Source organism: Oryx dammah, unplaced genomic scaffold (assembly GCF_014754425.2).
Source record: "Oryx dammah isolate SB20612 unplaced genomic scaffold, SCBI_Odam_1.1 HiC_scaffold_13, whole genome shotgun sequence".
NCBI lineage: Eukaryota > Metazoa > Chordata > Mammalia > Artiodactyla > Bovidae > Oryx > Oryx dammah.
The window spans coordinates 29,412,535-29,431,175 of NW_024070197.1; the positions used below are offsets into that span (position 1 = coordinate 29,412,535).

An 18,641-nucleotide genomic window follows, 5' to 3' on the forward strand; every position below is an offset into this window, starting at 1 on the left:
TGGATAGTAGGGGGAAAGTTCCAAGATCCTGGTTGACGTGGAGGGCGCATTATAGTGCGAGGTTGGGGACGTCGTGCATTTTAAGAGGTTTCTGGAAGTGTCTCTGGAACTCCGCAAAGGATCGGTCTAAATGTAATTAAGAAATCTATATTTTTTTAAACTGCCGTTAAAATAATTCAGGCACTCAGATGTGTTGAATTTGACCTCCATCACAGCGGAGTTGGAAGTAGTTAACTTGAGAATCGGTGAAATTAGTTTGGGGCCAACTACAGAGTAACAGTTTTTTTGTCCGTTTTAAATGTTGTTTTGACTGAATTTAAGTATTGATATATCCTGCAAAGCAAGTAGATTAAAGAAAAAAAACTGTTACCATTAACGATTCTATAGGATTAGAATTATCTACTTTACAATCAACCCAATTGGGGGTAGAGATCAGAAAATGTTAATAGATGTCTCAATAAAGTGGTTTTTACCCCCTTTTAAAATAGTATTTTTACCATTATTGTTGGGGTGCAATGTGGAACTTTTCACTGAACAACCATAAAGAGCAAGATTGGAAAAGACCAAGGCAATAGCATTCTTCTCAACTGGCTATGCCCCAGCAGGAATCATCATAAGGGAAAGATACCGTAGTCGGCAGGATTTGAACCTGCGCGGGGAAACCCCAATGGATTTCTAGTCCATCGCCTTAACCACTCGGCCACGACTACTTTCAAGTATTGAAGGGATTGTAATCTCCATACATCTTCCTCATTTCAGTCTGTTTATTAAAATTTTTATTGAACCCTTATTTCATACATGGAATTGTCTTTGACTATATAAGTTAATCTTATACTTTAAACCTGAACATATATTAACAGCATAAAACATCATGGTCTGTTTTATGTACTAGGGCTTCATAAAAGATTAAAAAATAAAACTTTTAGGGACTTGCCTGGTGGTCCAGTGGTAAAGACTCTGTATTTTCACTGCAGGGGGCACAGGTTTGATACCTGGTTGGGAAACTAAGATTCCCTGCAAGCTGCTTGTCCAAAAAAATATAAGTAAATAAACTTTAAATATTTAAACTTTTAATATGTCTAGTGTGCTGCTTCAAGGAATGAACTTTGGGGCCAAACAAATGGAATTATATCCCAGCTCTGACACTTCCACAGTTGCATGAACTTAAGATATTTTCCCCTCCCTAAATCCCATGTTGGTTTGTTTGTTTTCCTTTTTAAAAGATTTATTTATTTAGTCTGAACTGGGGTTTTGTTGCTGTACTTGGGCTTTCTCTAGTTGTAGCAAATGGGGGCTATTTGTTGTGGTGTACAGGCTTCTTACTGCGGTGGTTTCTCTTGTTGCAGAGCAAAGGCTGTTAGGCATGCAGGCTCAGTAGTTGTGGCCCGGTGATATGTGGGATCCTCCTGGACCAGGGATTGAACCTGTGTCCTCTGCATTGGCAGGTAGATTCCCAACCCCTGAACTACCAGGGGAAGCTCTAGCCTCATGTTTCTTATTTGCATAATGGGGATAAAAATCCTGACCCCCACAGTTATTGTGAGATTAGAAAATGATATAGAATTCCAAGGTTGATGGGGTTTAGAAATCCATACCTCTATTTTACAGAAATTCAGCAAATTAATTCAACAGATATTTATTGAGCAAGCTATGGGCAGGTGCAGGGCTCTGGTGAAGAACTCCAGAGCCCTGAGATAAAGAGGTACGTTGATGCAAGAGGGACTGGGCTCAGGATATCTAGCCCCCAGATTTTCCCCTGAACAATAGCTAGCTATTCCATGTCTGCAGAGCTGCAAATGTGAGAAGCACCATTACCATGATCCTCTGCCCTGAGCAGCTGTGTCTAGGACCCAGTCCAGTTGGCCATCAGCCCACCCTTTCCCTCTAGCTCTGGGATAAAACACACAAAGCTCTTAAGCCCCTGGCCAGAGAGCAGATTCTGTCCCCACCCCCAACCCCATGCATACACTCCAGGTCACTCAATTCCAGGGAAGAGCAGGGACTTAGGGAGCAAAAACCAGGGGAAATTAGGTCACAGCAGGAGGATGGTAATCCCCTTGATGGCTGGCCAACACTACAGAGCCCCTGCTCCTGGAAGCAGGCTGCTCCTGGCCACCCACCTCGAGTAGCTCTGGGAAGATTTTTGGGGTTTGGAGCCCCAGCACCATCCATCCCAATAGTATGCTCAGGTAAATAGCCCAAAGAAGACATACCCTCCATACTGAAGTCATTCTTAGGCCAAGCTCTTGCTGACTGTAACATTTCCTATGCAGGTTTTAGCGATTCTGTTTTTCATTCTACACACTCCCACAAGTGCATTCTTTATACCCACCCCTATGTTGGGTGCTGGAGACACAAAGAGGACCCTTGATGAATCCACGGTGGGGAATTCTGACCTAGACTCAGACAGTAACAAGCCAGTGAGCCAGTGCTATCAATACTGAGACAGAAGAAAGCCTGGGAGCTGTGTGGACCTGAAGGAGGCTTCTGATTCAGCCTGGATTCAGGGATAGGGAGGAGGGAATACTGAACAAGAAGTAGGAGTTTGCCAGGAGAAAATAAGGAAGGGTATTCTGAGCACAGAGAATAGATGTATAAAGATCCAGAGGAAGAAAAGTCTGGCATTTCCTTCCAGAAGATACTGGTGGTTAGCAGGGGTGGTTCTGGGTTTTTTTGACTTGAACTTTCTCCTTTAGGTGAGAAGATGGGTAAGGAATGGTTGGGAGGGCGAAGCGGGGATAAAAGTACAGGTGAAGGAAGTACAGGAGCAAAGACAGGGCAGAGTGAGTTAACTGAGGCATCTTAGCTAACTCCGGGAGATGGTGATGGACAGGGAGGCCTGGCGTGCTGCGATTCATGGGGTCGCAAAGAGTCAGACGCGACTGAGCAACTGAACTGAACTGAACTGAACTGAACTGAACTGAACTGAACTGAACTGAACTAGCTAACTGGAATGAGAGGGTGTTTGGGAAGCCTTGCTGAAGTAGGGCTCCTCTGGATGAAGTAGAGTGGAGGTCTCTGGAGGCTCCTGTCACCCTGGAGCCTAAGCAAGGGTCCTACCAGGCCTGATTCTGTCCTAGGGCCAACAACCCCCCAGCATGCGCTTTAGTGCAAACCTGGCCTGACAAGTTCTGGACTCCCACCTGTCCTCCCCTCCCAGCTGATTCTCGGGCCCCTCTTGTAAAGCCCTCTCCAACTCAGCCCCACTTCTCCTCCACCATTTGTCACTCTGGCATCTTTACCATCTATCACTCTCTATCATGCTCCTTCTCTGAAACCTCCCCTTACCCCAAGGACTGAGCAGGTAGATCATTCCTCTGTGCTACTAGAGTGGGAGTTACTCAGTAGACTAAACCATCCTACATAGACACACAGCTGACTTACATAGGGCCTTGCAGACAATGAAAAAGAGTTTAATATCAGGATCAGTTTTTCAATGGAGAATAAAGTAGAGGGAGTGAGAGTAGAAGCCAGTGAGCAGGCCATGGCAGTGTTCACTCAAGTAGTGTGGGGGTGAACTTGGTGGAGGGTCCTGGCAGGGATGGTAGAGGGTCTCTCCCTCTCCGAGGCCTTCTTCTTCCCTCAGGATTCTGCTCATGCTGATTCTTGCTGTTCTCCACCATGAGGAACAGGGGCTCCTCACACATGGCACATTCATCTGTGCTTCCAGAAAGTCCTCCGGGATTTCTCTGACCTCATGCAGCACACCTCTTCTCAGAGAACAAGCTTGTGCAGAGCAGAGGACAGAAGGACCCTCATTGTGACCCAGTTTCTGCCGCTCCCGGTCACCTCAGAGACTCGAACGTCGACTCCAACAGGGGGTTCCCTGTCTTCTGGAACAGGCTCCCCTCAGATGAACCATGACCCCAGAGAAGGAGAGGAAAGGGTACTTAATCTGAGCTGTGTCTTGAAGGCTAAGGGGGTAGTTCAGCAGAGGGAGGATGAGGTGAGATGGTCAGGAGCCTGGAAGCTGGGAGAGGGGTGGACTGGCTGGGGGTGGGGATGCGGATGCTCCACCACCTCACAAGGCCCCTACAGGCCAGCACGGGAGGGCCAGGAAGGTAGGAGTGCCAGCCTGGGAGAACAGAGAGAGACATTCCCGGACAGAACTCTTGGAACCTGCTGGCAGTGGAAAGCTCTGCCCTGCCCCTGGGAAATGAGTGTTTGTGAGGAGAAAGACTGAGTCCCCTGTGGCGGCCTTTGGCTCCGCCCATGTCATCTTGGGGATCAGTTTCTGGAGGCCTCAACCCCAGCCAAGCGGGCCTCAGCAGAAAGAAAGGAAGGAACTTAGTACAAATATAAATACCTTTAATGAAAGCCAAGTGTGCTCTGAGGAGGCCGACGGCAGCCACCAGAGCAAGGCTGGAGGCGGAGGCATCACTACCCAACTGGAGTGGCTAGGCCAGGGGCCCCAGGAGGCAGGCCAGCGCCAGAGCAGCTGCCAGCAGCGGGGGAGTGGGCGCCGGGGTGGGCACTGGTGCTGTCGCCCGCAGGGTTTCCTGGTTGGTCTCTGGGCCCACCCCGTGCTCCTGAAGGCGCACAGGGGTGCCACAGAGAGTGTGCAAGTTATCTGGGTGTGGGGCCCGGCGAGCTTCTTGCTGTAGTGACTCCCACACGGCGGCTGCCTCCTCCGGGCAGCCCAATAGGACTCGCGAGGCACAGGTGTGGAAGTCATTCCAAGACCTGTTAAGGGTATGGGGTTAGGGGAATTAGGTGGGGTAGGGGGGCTTTGGGATGGGAGGGAAAAGGCTCAGATCCCAAGGGTGATGTTGCCCTCACACCCGCTCATACCTGCAGACGGTCTCCAGTTCACCTCCGTGGCTCATGCCGTCTCCCAAGCGGACGAGGCACTCAGCAAAGCCCTGGTATATGGTGTCGCAGCGGCCTGCACCTGCTGCAGCTGCTGCCAGGGGAAATACAGGGACTGCGGGTGGGGGTGGAGACTAATTGATAGGATGAGGCAGTGCACCCTCAACCCCCCAACCCCCAGAGGCTTGTTTACCAGGGAGCTTTCTGGGGACGTGACTCAGCGTGAAGGGGCACCCCAGGGAACCAAGGGGCACACCTGGGGACCACCTGCCACCACCCACTTCTAGGATGACCCAGACAGGCTAGGTGGGCATGGGGGAAGAAGTCTCATCCCAGGGGTTGGCTATCTCCGAGTTCTGGGCCCCAGGTCAGGTGAGAATGGCCCAATTGAAGGAGCATGGACATGGGTAAGGGGGACAGGGCCCCTGGCAAAAGCCAGTTTCTCTGCAGCCTAGACACCTCCCTGAACACAGGTGTTTCCCAATGGATCAGGATAAAAGGGGTTGAGATCCAGGCCCGACCCTAGGAGAGAACCTCAGAGATCCCAGGGTTGGTCTGGGAGTCCTGCAAGAGGTCAAACCTCTGCTTATCAGACTGTGGAATTTGAGGTTCTTCCCTCTGAAAATAGGGTTCAGTTCACACCCCTCACTTTACATCTTTCAGTCACTGGATCACATTCTTCCCTCCCTGGAGCCCTTTCACCTCTCCACCCTGGCTCTCGGCACTCAGGCAGCCTGTGCCTCCGCTCCCACACAACCTACACCCAGCCTGTGGACGGTCTGGGTCTGGGCACTCACCGAGGGGCGGCAGCAGCAGCAACAGCAACAGCCCCAGCGCACAGGGCGGTTGCCGGTGGTGACAGCAGCAGCAGCAGCAGCAGCAGCAGCGCATCATCCCCAGCTGGGAGCCTACTAACAGGGCTAGCAGCTTGGAGGGCAGCCCTTCGGCCCAGCCTCCGGGAGGAGGCACTGTGATTGGATGTGGGGCGGGGCTCAGCCACCCAGAAGCCCCACCCCAGTTCCAATAGGCAAAAGAGGAGGGAGGGACTCGAGAGAGGAGAACCCAGGAGCAGAGTGGGGTGCTGAGCTGATGGGGGGGGGCGGGCCTTGCCTCGGAGATGGAGAGGAGAGATCTGGGAGAGTAGCTGGGCAGATGAGGGTGGTGTCCAGGCCCCCTGGGATGGGTTGGCCTAGACAGAACTCCGCATAGGGAGAAGAGAGGGGGCAGGTTAAGAGAGGGCAGTTATCAGTCACACCAAAGACACATGAAAAGCACACACATACTCCATTTTATTCCAAAAGCATTTACTTGAATTTCTCAATGTTTTTTCAAAAACAAAAAGACCCAAATTGGAGGTAAAAAGGAACATGGAAAATTCAACTTAAGTGGTGTCATAATCTCGGGGTTTATGCTCCAGGCATGGCAGAACCCAAGAAGGCACAATACCCACCCTGGGCCCAGCCTACACCTGCTGGCTACCACACCCTGCAGACCACAGCCAGTGCTATCCCCATAAAACTCTCCAAAGGTGGGAGCCTGAGCAGGTAACTGGCAGGCATGACCCTACTTTGGCCTAAGCCTGTCTGTTGGCCTTCAGTGCCACCTCACCCTGGACAAAGCAGGCTTAGCTAAGGGAGGCTGGGGGTCATAAGGCCGTGCAGCATGAGGCTGAGACGCCGGGCTGCTTTGCCAAGTGAGTTGTGTGGCTCCGCCTGCAGGAACTGGAAGAGCTTCTGGCGCACCTGAGCCATGACGGAGCCCATGTGGTCCCGAGTGATGGGGTCACTGTGGTCCAGGTGCATTACAGCCTCTTCCAGGTAGCTGGGGATGGAGGAAAAAGACTGACTACAGGTGGCCTCCAGCAGAGGAGAACGCCCCCTGGTGGCTAGGAGGCCCAGAGGGGCTGCTGACAATGGAGGTCTCAAAGTCTGAGATGGGTGGGGCGGAGGGGACTGGTGGAGAACACCAGGGAGGGGAGTCAGGTAGGAGTGGGAGTCTCTGCTTTGCAGTACTCACCCACCTTCACCCCAGCTCTAGTCCCCGACTATTCCCACTCACCTGAGCTTGAGGTCAGTTCGAGTGCCAAGATCAGAGGCCAGTTGCTGGATGAGAGAAAGGAGTACAGGCTGGGAGAGGGGGCAAGGTGGCTGCCCAAAAACCTGGCCTGGGTCCACTGTTTCACACACGTATAGCACCAGGTTCAGGTCGGCAGCTGTCAGAGCCTGAGTAGAGAAGAGAGTTTATAGCTGATGTCAAGATGGAATGCCTGCTTGTCTGGCTATGTGGCCTGGGAGAGGATGACTGCAGAGTAGGGCATCCTGAGGGAGTTGCTCAGGGGCCCAGAGAGAGCACTGAAGGGCTGCTGTTACTCTAGGGGATCGGAAAAGATTTCTGAGAAGGGTAGTGACGAAGCAAGGTGGACTGAGGTAGAAATAAAGGGATCCAGGGTCCAGGCAGAGGGAAAAGCAAGGGAAATGGCCTGGAGGCAAAGAGAACCAAAAAAAGTCTGCTGCCAGACCACCCGAAGTCTGATGGGGAACATGAGTCTCGTCAGGAGACACTGGCCTCTACCTGGGCCCAGTGCCTGGCTTACCTGCTGGAAGGCCTGATTGAGGTGGCCCTGCTGCAGCAGCTGCAGGATATGGGCTTGCTGGGCTTGGCAGTCGAGGTGGGCAGCGGGGACAGGGGTGCCGGCAGCCGAGCGCATGGCCTGCATGATGCTAGAGGTGACGGCGGCCTGCTGCTCCTTGAGAGCCACACTCACTTCGCCCTTCACGATGCGCTGTACCTGGGCTAGAATCGCCTCCTGCAGGCTGTGAGGCAAGTGAGGGAGATGAGGTCAATATGCGGTTGGGTCTGGCCCTTTCCACACCCACCACCTAGCTCCGTGCCCAGGCCACCCACCTGCCCACAGCCACGTGCAGCTGGTGCTGCACCTCAGCCCGAACGCTGCCGGACACAGTGGCCGCCATCTGCTCCGTGGCCCCCTGCAGGGTGCTGACCAGGCCCCGCAGCTGGGCCAGCACGGGCTCCCGTGCCTCCTGCTCTCGTGCCTTGCGGCTCTTCATGTGGTTCTCCAACTGCTGCAAGTCTGAAAAGTGACCATGGAGGCCATGAGAGGGACAATGGGGAGAAGAGGATGGCCTCTCCCTCCCTGAGGCAGAAGACCCCACTCACACTCCTGTGTGCCCAGTCGGAAGCTGTCATTGATCTGCTGGAACATGGCCTGGCAGCTCTTCTCGAAGGCGGGCAGGACCACACTCTGGAAGGCTTCCCGGTAGGCGGCCTGCATTGGCCCCTGTAATGTGTCTGCGGCTGCTCGGGCAATGGCATCTGTCAAGTTCTAGGGGTGGAGGAGAGGCTGAGTTGAAAGTCTTGAGCTCATGCCCACCACCCACTTCCCTTATCTTGGGCCCTACAGCACCTTGGACTTGAGCAGCTTAGAGATGTTCTCTTTCATGCTACTCTCCACAGCTGTGAGTTTGGTGGCCACCGAGTTGCTGAGCTGGCCAGCCACAGGCTCCAGACTCCGGGAGACACCTGGGACAGGGGAAGGAGGGAGGGGCCGAGCCATGAGACGAGGTTTGACAGGGAGAGGGCCCTTCGACTCTGGCCCGCCCAGAAGTCTCCATGTGAAACTCACATGGAGGAACCGTCTTCTTGATCTCGTCTCGTATGCTGCGCTCCAGCCGCCCTGCCACCGCTGAAGACAGCGCCTGGGATAGCTGCTGCGTCAGCTGCTCCTGCAGCTGCCCACCTCGCTGCTGCCCCTCAGCCAGGGCCCGCTCCAGTCGCCGCTCTGTGCTGTCGCTAAGGAACAGACCCGGAGGAGGTCCCACATCCTGTCCTGGGCTGAGAACATGGCTGCCTCCCTGTCCCAGCTGCGCCCTTGCCCCCTAGGATACGCTCCTGCTCGTGCCTTGACTCCAGGGCTCGCTCCACGTGGCCAGTGACAGTGCTCTGCAGGCCTTCAAGCTGGGCGCACAGGCGCTGCAGCAGCTCTTCTTGGCTGTGCCGCAGCTGTGCCAGCTCTCTCTGCTGCTGCCAGATCAGTGCCGGCCAGTCCTCAGGGGTTTCTGCCACCTGCCAGTAACACCAAAAGTCACCTGATGCCTGCCCTGCACATCCCCACATCAGACCAGGGGAAGGTCTGGGTACCTCCCCCACACCCACAGGCAGGAGTCCCAGAAGCAGAAAGGGACTCTTTCTGCTCACTCACCTGGTGCTCTGTGAGCCGGGATCCCAAGGATGAATCCCTGCCATAGGTGAGAAGCACCTCAGGCCACGTCACGCAGGCAGCCTGAAGACCACCCACTCCCTGGCCCCAGGACCCCTCCTACCCGTCATCCTTTTTGCCCTTTCTCTTGAGCTTGGGTGAGGCCCGAGGGGATCCCTTGGTCTTCCAGTCCTTGGCTGGAAGACGTGGAGTGGGCACTTTGGAGCCAAAGTTCCCTGCAGCAGAGGCGAGGCTGGCCACCTCATCATCATGGTCACTGGGGGAAGAGGAAGGAGAGAGATAGGCACTTGCCCACTGGCTGGCCCTCCCAGGAGAAGAATGGTGCAGGGTGATGCCTACCTTTGCTCCGCACTGGCATCCTGGCTGTCATGTTGCTGCAGCAAGTGATAAGGTGGTCGGTGGAAAGCCAGGCTCTTGTGCTTTTCCTGGAGGCCATTCCGGGGGCTGAGGAGGGCCAAGCCAAGTCAGTGGTGGATGACTCTACCTGAAGCCCCTACCATTGGCACACTCCCCCACCTACCCTCCAAGCTCTTCACCTCTCTGCCAGGCTGCTGCAGGTCTCACGAGTGATGTCTGGAGCTGTAGGCCAGACCTGACTGTCAGGGGCCGTGGCCTCCTGGGTCAAGGCTGCCTCCAAGAGGGAAGGGGTACTATGCCGATCCCCATCCCCAGGGCCCCCATCCAGGCTAAGCTGGGGGCCGAGCTCGGGCCCTGGCCGGGGCCGTGGAGACAAGAGGTGGAGCGCCGAGGCCGCTGAGGCCATGCTGTCTGGCTCCAGGCCCTCAGGAGCGGAGGCGCCAAAGCCACGGGACAGCGCCTCAGATGCGATCTCAGGGATGTCCTGGGACAAGGCAGTGGAGGCTGAAGAGATAACATCAGGGGAGCGGGTGCGGCTGGGGGAAGCCTGAGGCAGCCCCAGGGGTTCCACTTCTTGCAGCTCCAGGGCGAGTGCAGAGGCAGCAGTAGGCACCTGAGGGGATAAAGATAAGACTTAAATGGTGGGAGGTAGGGCTAAAACAAGTATGGAGATGATGTACTGGAGTGTGCAGTGATGAGATGGGGCACGGGGGATGGGGACACAAGTCATAAATGGTCACAGTCAGGAAAGGAAGGGGAAAGAGAGGCTGAGGGGCTGCTCTCCAAGGACACCGGGGGCTAAGATACCCTCAGGGGAAAGATGGGCTATCTGAGGCAGAGTAGGACCAGCACACAGGAAACTGGGAGATCGCCACCAACCTCCCCACCCTCATATGTCTGCCACCCTGCACTTCACACACCCACACACACACCTGACCAGGTCCTTTGGGAGTCAGTTTTTCGGCCGGACCTGGGAGCAGGCCAGGCAGGAGCCCACGTGGGCTTGCCTGCAGGCTGCTGCTGCTCATGGTCAGCCCGCCATCCAGCTGTAGCTTGGGGCTCAAGGTCAGCTCCTCAGGTGGCCTGGTGGCAGGAGGATGAGGTGTAAGTAGACATAGCCTGGCGCCACCTGGCACCAGCCCCTGCTCCTCCCTCTGCCCCTCACTTCACCTGGGCAAGGTGGGGTCCACGGCTGAAGTACTGCTCATAGCAGACACGGCTGTGAGAGAGGAGCTGCTGCTGCTGCTACTGCTGCTGCTGCTGCTGCTACTGGGAGATGCAGAGATCTGGGGAAACATGGAGAATGAGGGCTGTGGCCGTGGAGGGCATCCCTGAGGCCCACTCCTCCCAAGCATACCTGCTGCAGGGAGGCGCTAGGCGTCATGAAGGCGTCAGGTGTCATCAGCTTGGGCTTGGTCTCACTGCTCAGACTGAGGAAGTCAGCTGGTGCAGGCAATTCCACGATACGTCGGAGGTCAGGCTGGGAGCCGTGAGCAGCCGATCCCAGGCCCTCTGAGCCCAGCTCCGGCCGAGACTCTCCAAATGCTGTGGGGAAGGCTGCCACTTGAGTCAGATCTCACACTCTGGTCAAAACCCGCTTCCCTCTCACCCTAACTCACCAAAGTCTTCATGGGCAGGGTGTGAGGGGAGTGGGGCCACAACGTCAGGGTTCAGCTGTGGCTGAAAGCGGATCTGGACATCCTGTAATGCCCTGCAGGATGAGCAGAGGAAGAAAATGACAGTCAGAGGGAGAAAATGACAGTCAGAGGCAGCACGGTAGGGAGGGGCACTGACCTCGCACAGGTAGCCCCCCTCCCCAACACACTTACTTAGTGTGCACGCAAAAGAGCTTGATGAGCACACCGGCTGAAGACTCCATTGCACCTGCTCCGTGGGTCCCGTCTATAAGGACAATATGGGTGACTAAGCCCCTGACACTCTGTACCTTAGCACTCCCCTGCCTCCCAACACAGACCCCCGACACTGAGCAGCTCACCGGCCCCGAGGCTGTCATTCTCCTCCTCGGCAGGCAGCACCTCTGTGTGCCGCAGCCGGCAGCGACTCACAACCTGGATACCGAAGCTCAGTACAGGGTGGGTGAGAAGGAACTCAGAGATCGAGCTGAAGCAGGCCCGGCCCTCCTCCTGGTTCTGCAGCAGTTCCATCACGTAGAGGACCTGCACAGGCGGCAAGGTCACAGCTGAGTTCAGGGGCTAGGAAGACCCCAGATGAGCCACACACACCTTCGTCCCCCCAGTGCTACCCACTCTGCTCCCACTGCAGCCTACCTTCCGCTGTACATCACTGAGGATCAGGTATTCTGCTGAGAGGTCCAGGCAAACCTTGAGGCTGGGGGGCACACTCACTGGGCTGAAGATATCTGGGGAGAAGCTGGATGGGGGGATGAGGCAGGATAAATGAGACTTAGGATGGAAAGGACCCATATCACCAAGCCTGCCTCTGCCCAGTCCCACAGCCCCTGCTTACCGAATGGTCTGCAGGCAGGTCCAGGACACCGTGCACCACATCTTCAGCTCCCGATTCTGGTCAGCGCCAGTAATGAGGAATCTCCAGAAGGGGACCCTGCAAAGCCGCAAGGCACGGAGTGGCTGGCGGGGCCCTTTATGGTAGCCCAAGATCCAGCCCACCACCCTCCGGCCTGCCCACTCACTCACTCAGGATCCTGTTTCTTGTGGTTGTCACAGAACAGGAGGCAGGAGAGGGGCCGCCCATCATGAGGCTTCCACTCATGTAAACACCTGCAGTAAATGAGGGGCCCAAATGGGTGATCTGATCCCCTACCTAGGGGAGCCCAGTCCCTCAGGCTCTGCCTTACCGTGGCTCATCCTGTCCCTCAATGTAGATCTGCCAGAACTTGACGAAGCCATCGTGACTTGCGGTAGCCAGGACAGTCCCATCAGGTGAGAGGGCCCCTTCACTCAAGCACTGAGAAGAACCCCAAAAGCCTTGCTTTGCCACCAACTAGAGGTGGGAGCAAGTCCTTCTCAGGTGAGGATGGAAGTGAGCTAGGCTGACCCACAGTGGATCTGCATGTGTGTATGAAAGACTGACTGAATGGAGCCCTGTGGAGAAGCCCAGATCCAGGGGGGTACAGCCAGGTCAGATGTGAGCACCACAGGAGACAGGTCACTCTGTGCTCAGAGGTCCCATGGGCAGAGTGCTGAAAAGCGGTCTGGGCAGCTGTGGGTCCAGGGAATAGATGAGGGACACAGTGGGGTGGGGCGAGAGGGCAGGAAAGGCAGTTGGTTGCAGGCTTACTGTGCTGTGGCCTTTTACCACGATGAAGCCCTGCTTGATCTGGCTGACATCCACGGGCCAGGTGCTGTGGTTGGTGCGGAGCATGTCCAGGTCCCACACTTCAGCCTGGCAGGTACCGGGAGGTGAGTGCTCCGCCCATGACTACCCCACTGCTACTCAGCCCCTTCCTTTCCCCCCAGCCCCAGCCCCCTCACCCGGTCCTCATGCAACAGGGCCACCGTTGGGCTGCCCTCCTCACAGCAGTCCTCACTCTCTTCGGGGATGAAGGGGCACCAGATGATCCTGCGGAAGTGGTTCAGTGGAGTGCCCTCTGGCTGGCGGATGTGGACCAAGATTTCCTCTCTGAGCAGGGTGTTAAGGGCTAGTCGGAGGGATGATGCGGTGGGTCTGGCAGACCCAGCTCCACCCACTTTTCTCCAGTCCCCCGTCCCACCCTGGGAAAGGATACTGAATTTTGCCATTAATCAAGGCCAAGCGCCATACAAACAGGTTGCCTGCCTCATCCAGGCAGGCCAGCTGTGGGGAATTGAGATGTGCAAAGGCCAGATCAGCCACGCTGCCTGTGAAGCCTTTGAGCAGGGTCCGCTCTGAAGTGCTGACACTGATCACTCGCACCATTGCTGAGCCGTTGTTGGCAGCTGGAATCAGGAGAGTGGTAGACCGTGAATAAACTCAGGACCAGGTGGCAACAGAGAAGCCCTGCCCTTGCCTGCCTCTCTGCCATTACCAGTCTGAGGCTCAGTTTTCTCACTGGGCTCCAGAGGGCTGGGCAGAGCTGGGGGCATTGCAGATGAGCCTGCCATCACACCTCTACAGTCTGAGGGGGCTGAGTGACCCGACAACCGCAGAGCTTCCCCTCTGGGGCGTCAAGCAGAATACCTTCCTCCTCTGTACTGCTCCTACTCACCCCGAATAGCATAGGCCAAGAAAGAGTTGGACACAGCAATCAAGTTGCCATAGTAGTATTTCTGCTCCCAGTCATACTTGGCGACAGGTTGAATTTTCACCTGAGAACCAAGAGTGAAGAAGGTCACAGAAGTCAAGGGCTGCGGCGGCTTTCCTGGAGCTGAAGTAGCCCCCAGCATGCCTGAGGACAGGAGAGGCCGTATGTGCAAGCCCAGCCACCCAGTCACAATTCTTGGGGTCAGATTCCCACAAAGACTTGGGAGCCAACACTGGCTTCCTGAAACTGGGGTACACTATCTGTCTGTTAGGATAGTCCCCATAGGAACTGGCTGCATGGAATAGGGGAAGGACAGCCTAACTGTGCCCCAGCCATTATACATGCCACAACATCTTGGTGCCCACCTTGTTGCTCCCCCGTGCCTTGCTCGAGATGCTAGAGTCACTGCTGGCCACAATCTCCACCTCCTTGGCCAAAATTCCAATGCCAGTGGAACTGTCGTCTCCTAAGAGGCAGCTGGAGGGAGGGGTGCACAAGCATAACTCTTGTTCACCAGAAGTCTCAATGGGCAGGGTTGAGGGGAGAGGATGCAGCCACTCTGGTGAAAGCGTCAAGCGCCAGATGCCCTGCTCTGCCTGATTCACTGGTCCCCAGATACATAGCTTCTCTTGCTCACCTCCCTCCTTGGGAATGGTCCTACTTCCATGCTAAACCAGGAGCCCAAATTTCAGATTGAGGCTAAGCCCTTGTCCGTGGCCCTCATCCAAGTGAAGCATTCTACCCCAGGCCATCTTGCAGGGAAGCAGCAGAGACTGCCGGACCCTCTTCCCCCACCTTATGCCTTTAGTTAGCAAATACCTCAAAGACCCCATCACCACCACTACCATCTCCCAGACACTCACATGACCTGCTTTTCCTGCAGGTTAATAGGTGGCATGGCTCGGAGACCAGGCTTGTTTGTTGAAGCACTGTCACCTGAGCAGAGGGGGTCTGGGACCAGGAGCCCATTGAGATCTCCATTGTAGGCATTAGATGGTCGCTGGTTCTCTGCACTGGGGCCTAGGGGCAGAAAGGGCCACTCTGACGAGTTTGTTCCACCTGCCCACTGGCCTCTCCTTCTGCAGGGTTCCATTCAAGAATCATGAGGTGCTCTAGGAACACTCAACAAGGCACGTCAGTGGGGAGGAGGGCCCTTTGTTCAATTCATTCTATAAGCACTGATGGTGAACCCAATGTATGCTAGGACCACGGATGAGCATGAGGCTCTTCTACCTGGGGGAGGGGTGTAAGTCATCAAGAACCCTCTGTGGCCAGTTAATATTCAGGCCTGGGTCAGTACAGAAGGACTCTGTGTACTTGAAGAAGAGCAGAAGAATGTTCAGGACAGAGTTCACAGTAGTAGTGTGGCTGGAACACAAACATGGGAAGGATGGAGGGAAAACAAGGCAGCAGAGGTCTCAGGAATGAGGCTGGGGTGCTTTGATTTTCCCTGTGGTAATGAGAGCCATGAAAGAGTTTTGAATGGGAAGGTTACATGATCTGCTATGGCCAGAGGACTGACTGTTCTAAAGTGACATGTAGGATAGTTGAGAATCCAGGTGAGAGGTATCAGGACCTGGACCAAAGTAGTGGAGGCGCTGGGGAAGAGAGGATGGGCTCCTAAGGTATGGAAAGATATGATTAAATGTGGAAGAAAGAAAGGAAGGAGACTGCCTCACACAGACATGGGCTCAGAAAAAACCACTATGGACATGAAGGAGCTGGCCAAAGAGGAGAGAAATTATGGGGTAGGGTGTATGAGTAGGACAGATAGCATTTCAGTTGTTTACCATTGGCTTTACCATTAGCTGTATTTCAAGCAGTCTCATAGGCTCAAACACTACTCCAAAACTCCCAGGTGGCAAGGAGACTAGGGCTTCATATTCAGGAATCTTTTAAGTTTCTAGTCACAAAACAGCCTGGGATTTCATATTGTCCTCCAGTAAGAGGAGACAAGCAAGTACTACTTGGCAAACAGGGGAATCAAGTATCAATCTAAGAGGAAAAACTACAGGCCACCTCACTTGCATCAGAGTGAGTGATGCTCAGAGGTAAGGTGACCACTCTCCCTTCCAGGGAGGCTACTATGAGGACAAACAAGCCACATGTTACCCGTGCCAGGCTCCATCAAACCTTTGTGGCAATTAAGAAGCATGAGAGGGCCACGCCAAGCCCGAGAGTCACGGGAGCACACACTCTAGGCCTGGGGAAAGGGGTTTGATAGTTTCAGGCAGCAGGTGGATTTTCTCAGAGATTAGAGGTTAGCTGAACCCAGCAGTGAGGACCCCTGCCTATGTCCAAAAGAAGCCAGTTTGGGCTTTTCAGCAGGTTTAACAGGGTCTGAGGAAACACAGTCCTCAGCTCTGGCTGCTGCGCATCCACACCATCACCAGCCAGTCTCTCGACCACTACAACTTCCCACAGGTCTCTGAATCTGCCATGAAACTTTGGTACATTAACACGTGCTATTTCCTCTCTGTAGAAGGTCTTTCCTGACACCGCAGTCCCTCTCTGTATTACAAGACCTGGCCTAAATACTGCTCTTCTCTCAGCTGTTCTCAGGCGTTGACCAGCCCCTACCCCACCTACCCCATCCTCCTCATAGAACCAAAACACTTCTCTCTCTCATTGAGAAGAACATTATATTACACCTCATTAACTCTGTGGCCTAGCAGCTCATTGAGGGCAGGAGGAGCTCTGGAAGTACCACTGCAAACCCAGATAAATTTGAAATGAATGGAAATTAACTACCGCTTGCAAATGTTTGCAGCCTGATCCAATCAGCACTGTGCAATCTGTGATTTGCCTTAATCCCAGAGAGCACACGGGAACTGGTTGGTCATCTTCCTCCAGAAAATCAGTCTTAAAATCGCAGGCCTAGAGTGTGCATTCCAGAAGGAAAGGCAAGTTGCTTTGCTGCTCAGCACAGCGCCTAGTTCTAGACCCAGAACTCGGTGTACAGAGCACAGATTAGGCCTCTGAACTATGGTAAAAGGGTAGGGAACCCGGGCCAGTCCCAGGAACACTAGAGACGTTGCTGCCAGGACATCTGGTGGGCTTTGCGGATTCAGAGAAGAGCCCTCACCTTCAGCCGAGATGCTGAAGGACAGGGCAGAGCGGCACGGCTCGGGGATGGGGAAGGATCGCATCCTGGGCTCTGCGCACTTGGGTAAGCACGCCCCTCCGACCCTCCAACCCTCGTCTGCCCTCACCAGATGGAAGGATGCGGAGCTGGTCCTGAGGGACACCAGGGCCATGAAGGCAACCAAGGCTCGCGCCGCCCTTCTGCCCGCTCACCGGGGCCCACCCCCACGGTCCCCGCTCACCTCCCGCCGGCCGGTCCAGCTTGAGGATGTCCCGCAGGTGCTGCGTGGCGTCCTCGATGTCGATGCTCGCGCAAGAGGAGGCCATGGGCCCAGTCGCCGGCGCCTGGGTCCGCGCCGCGTTCGTTTCACTGCCGCCGCGCTCCGTCCAGCCGGGCACAACCCCGCCAGGGCCAAACAGTGGGACGCCGGTCACTATACTCGATCCACCCGAAGCTCACAAACCGCCGCCCGCGCTGCGTCCCTGAGCCCCGCCAACCCCACCAACCGCCTCCACTTCCGGCCCGCCCGAGCTTCGCCTCCCGGAACCTGAGCCGGGCGGAGAAGAAAGGTTCCGGGCTGGTGAGGAGGACTCCTCGCCCCTCCAGAAGCCCGCCCCTGCGCTAGTAGGGTAGGGGGAGTTCCTTGGGGCTGAGGCAGAGCAAATGTCCATCTTCTGGACCGCTCCAAACCCTACTTGCTTCAGAATACCCCGCCCAGTCCATGTCCACTCCCAGAGCATGGACTCATGATGGGCCTAGACCGGGTCAACTCTGTTGCCTAAGCCAAACCCCTCACATACCCCAGGAACAAGCTGAATTGGCAAGTTTAGGTTTCTACTTTGGGAAGTGGGTCAGTGTAACCCAAAGCCTGAGCGGGCGAGCGTGCTGTCGCGTCCGACTCTTTGCGACGCCATGGACTATAGCCCGCTGGGCTTCTCTGTCCATGGGATTTCCCAGGCAAGAATTCTGGAGTGGGTTGCCATTCCCTTCTCCAGGGAATCTTCTAGACCCAGGGATCAAACCTGTCTCCTGCATCTACCTGCAATGGCAGGCAGATTCTTTACCACTGAGCCACCTGGGAAGGTCTGAAGGGACCTGTGAATTCATGGACCCAGGAATTGCAAGGGCAGAAGAGATGGTCCCACCACAAACATCACCTTATTCCCTAATGTCTCCCAGCATCCCTCTGCATGACCTTGCACCATCAGGCAAAAAGAAAGAAACCATGGTTTACAAACACTTCTTTATTGCAGACATTTCAGGCACAGGTACATGGAAAAGCTGTATTGCAAATTTTATACAGGGTGGTTTAAGAGGCAGCAGGTTTCTACCTCTCCCCAACCTCTATCCCCCAAATACAGAGTAGCCAAGAAACTAGTCCCACTGAAACCTCCTGAGTATGCTGTTATTTCAAACAGCACACCATCCAGCCCAGTGCCCAGTATAGCTAGGCTACCAGTGGGGGTCTGAGGAAGTTCCTGGCTTCCATCCAGAGTGCAGGAGGGAAGGGGGCTGTGCATGTCAGGCAAAGCTCTGGTGCCCTCACCAATCCTAAAACCCCAAAAAGGGCACCAGACCAAATCCTGGGTTTGGTTCTGGTCTGTGGTTGCTACCATGCCGTCAGTTTTACACCACCAAAGTCTCAGGGCTAAAGGGCTGGATTTGTATTCATACTAGGCAAAGTCTGTCCCCAAAAAGGAGGGGAAACTGCCCCAACAGCAGAGATTTCCTGGGATTTGAGGATAGTAGTGTGAGGTTGTGTTTGTGGTCAGGGAGGGAATAGAAGGCCTAGAGATGCCTTGCAGAGGTCTCAGGCGTGAGAAATCCTACCACCTGAATCCCTCAAACTCAGAATGCTTTCTTTCATAGTTTTAAATCTATACTCCAACCCAACCAGGCCTGGCTCTGGGCAATGGAGGCTGGCTGTTTGA

At 55.0% G+C, this 18,641-nt stretch overlaps 2 protein-coding genes and 1 non-coding gene across 4 annotated transcripts; all 3 read right to left on the reverse strand.

The window, feature by feature from the left end:
- Positions 1–628: 628 nt before the first annotated feature.
- TRNAS-AGA lies at positions 629–710 on the reverse strand. The gene has a single exon. It is a non-coding gene; the product is annotated as a tRNA-Ser (tRNA).
- A 2,687-nt stretch (positions 711–3,397) lies between these two features.
- Positions 3,398–5,970, reverse strand: NRN1L (neuritin 1 like). The gene is made up of 3 exons (XM_040253359.1): positions 5,607–5,970; positions 4,792–4,924; positions 3,398–4,683 (listed from the first exon to the last, which is right to left on the reverse strand). Exons 1-3 carry the CDS (start codon positions 5,701–5,703, stop codon positions 4,398–4,400), a joined length of 516 nt encoding a protein of 171 aa, XP_040109293.1. The 5' UTR covers positions 5,704–5,970; the 3' UTR covers positions 3,398–4,397.
- A 122-nt stretch (positions 5,971–6,092) lies between these two features.
- Positions 6,093–17,234, reverse strand: EDC4 (enhancer of mRNA decapping 4). 2 transcript variants are annotated; one of them, XM_040253247.1, is made up of 29 exons: positions 16,952–17,234; positions 14,489–14,645; positions 13,991–14,102; positions 13,590–13,689; positions 13,131–13,320; positions 12,877–13,024; positions 12,683–12,787; positions 12,240–12,349; positions 12,079–12,162; positions 11,891–11,986; positions 11,692–11,794; positions 11,400–11,580; positions 11,233–11,305; positions 11,023–11,114; positions 10,761–10,948; positions 10,574–10,689; positions 10,336–10,486; positions 9,583–10,016; positions 9,386–9,490; positions 9,150–9,302; positions 9,029–9,065; positions 8,715–8,892; positions 8,453–8,608; positions 8,234–8,349; positions 7,987–8,152; positions 7,714–7,900; positions 7,403–7,622; positions 6,868–7,031; positions 6,093–6,630 (listed from the first exon to the last, which is right to left on the reverse strand). In XM_040253247.1, the coding sequence occupies exons 1-29, from the start codon at positions 17,034–17,036 to the stop codon at positions 6,438–6,440; spliced, it is 4,200 nt and encodes a 1,399-aa protein (XP_040109181.1). In that variant the 5' UTR covers positions 17,037–17,234; the 3' UTR covers positions 6,093–6,437. The 2 variants fall into 2 exon arrangements, with proteins under 2 accessions (XP_040109181.1, XP_040109180.1); XM_040253246.1 differs by having other exon boundaries at positions 10,761–10,960.
- Between the last annotated feature and the right edge of the window lie 1,407 nt (positions 17,235–18,641).

Coding starts and splice junctions, on each gene's coding strand:
- EDC4 (XM_040253246.1), bottom strand. CDS start 17,036: ATGGCCTCCTCTTGCGCGAGCATCGACATCGAGGACGCCACGCAGCAC. Junction 14,646..16,951: donor GCTGGACCGGCCGGCGGGAG/GTGAGCGGGGAC, acceptor TTCTGCCCCTAG/GCCCCAGTGCAGAGAACCAG. Junction 10,690..10,760: donor CTAGCGCCTCCCTGCAGCAG/GTATGCTTGGGA, acceptor ATGTTTCCCCAG/ATCTCTGCATCTCCCAGTAG.
- NRN1L (XM_040253359.1), bottom strand. CDS start 5,703: ATGATGCGCTGCTGCTGCTGCTGCTGCTGCTGCTGTCACCACCGGCAA. Junction 4,925..5,606: donor GCTGCTGCTGCCGCCCCTCG/GTGAGTGCCCAG, acceptor CCCCACCCGCAG/TCCCTGTATTTCCCCTGGCA. Junction 4,684..4,791: donor GAACTGGAGACCGTCTGCAG/GTATGAGCGGGT, acceptor TACCCTTAACAG/GTCTTGGAATGACTTCCACA.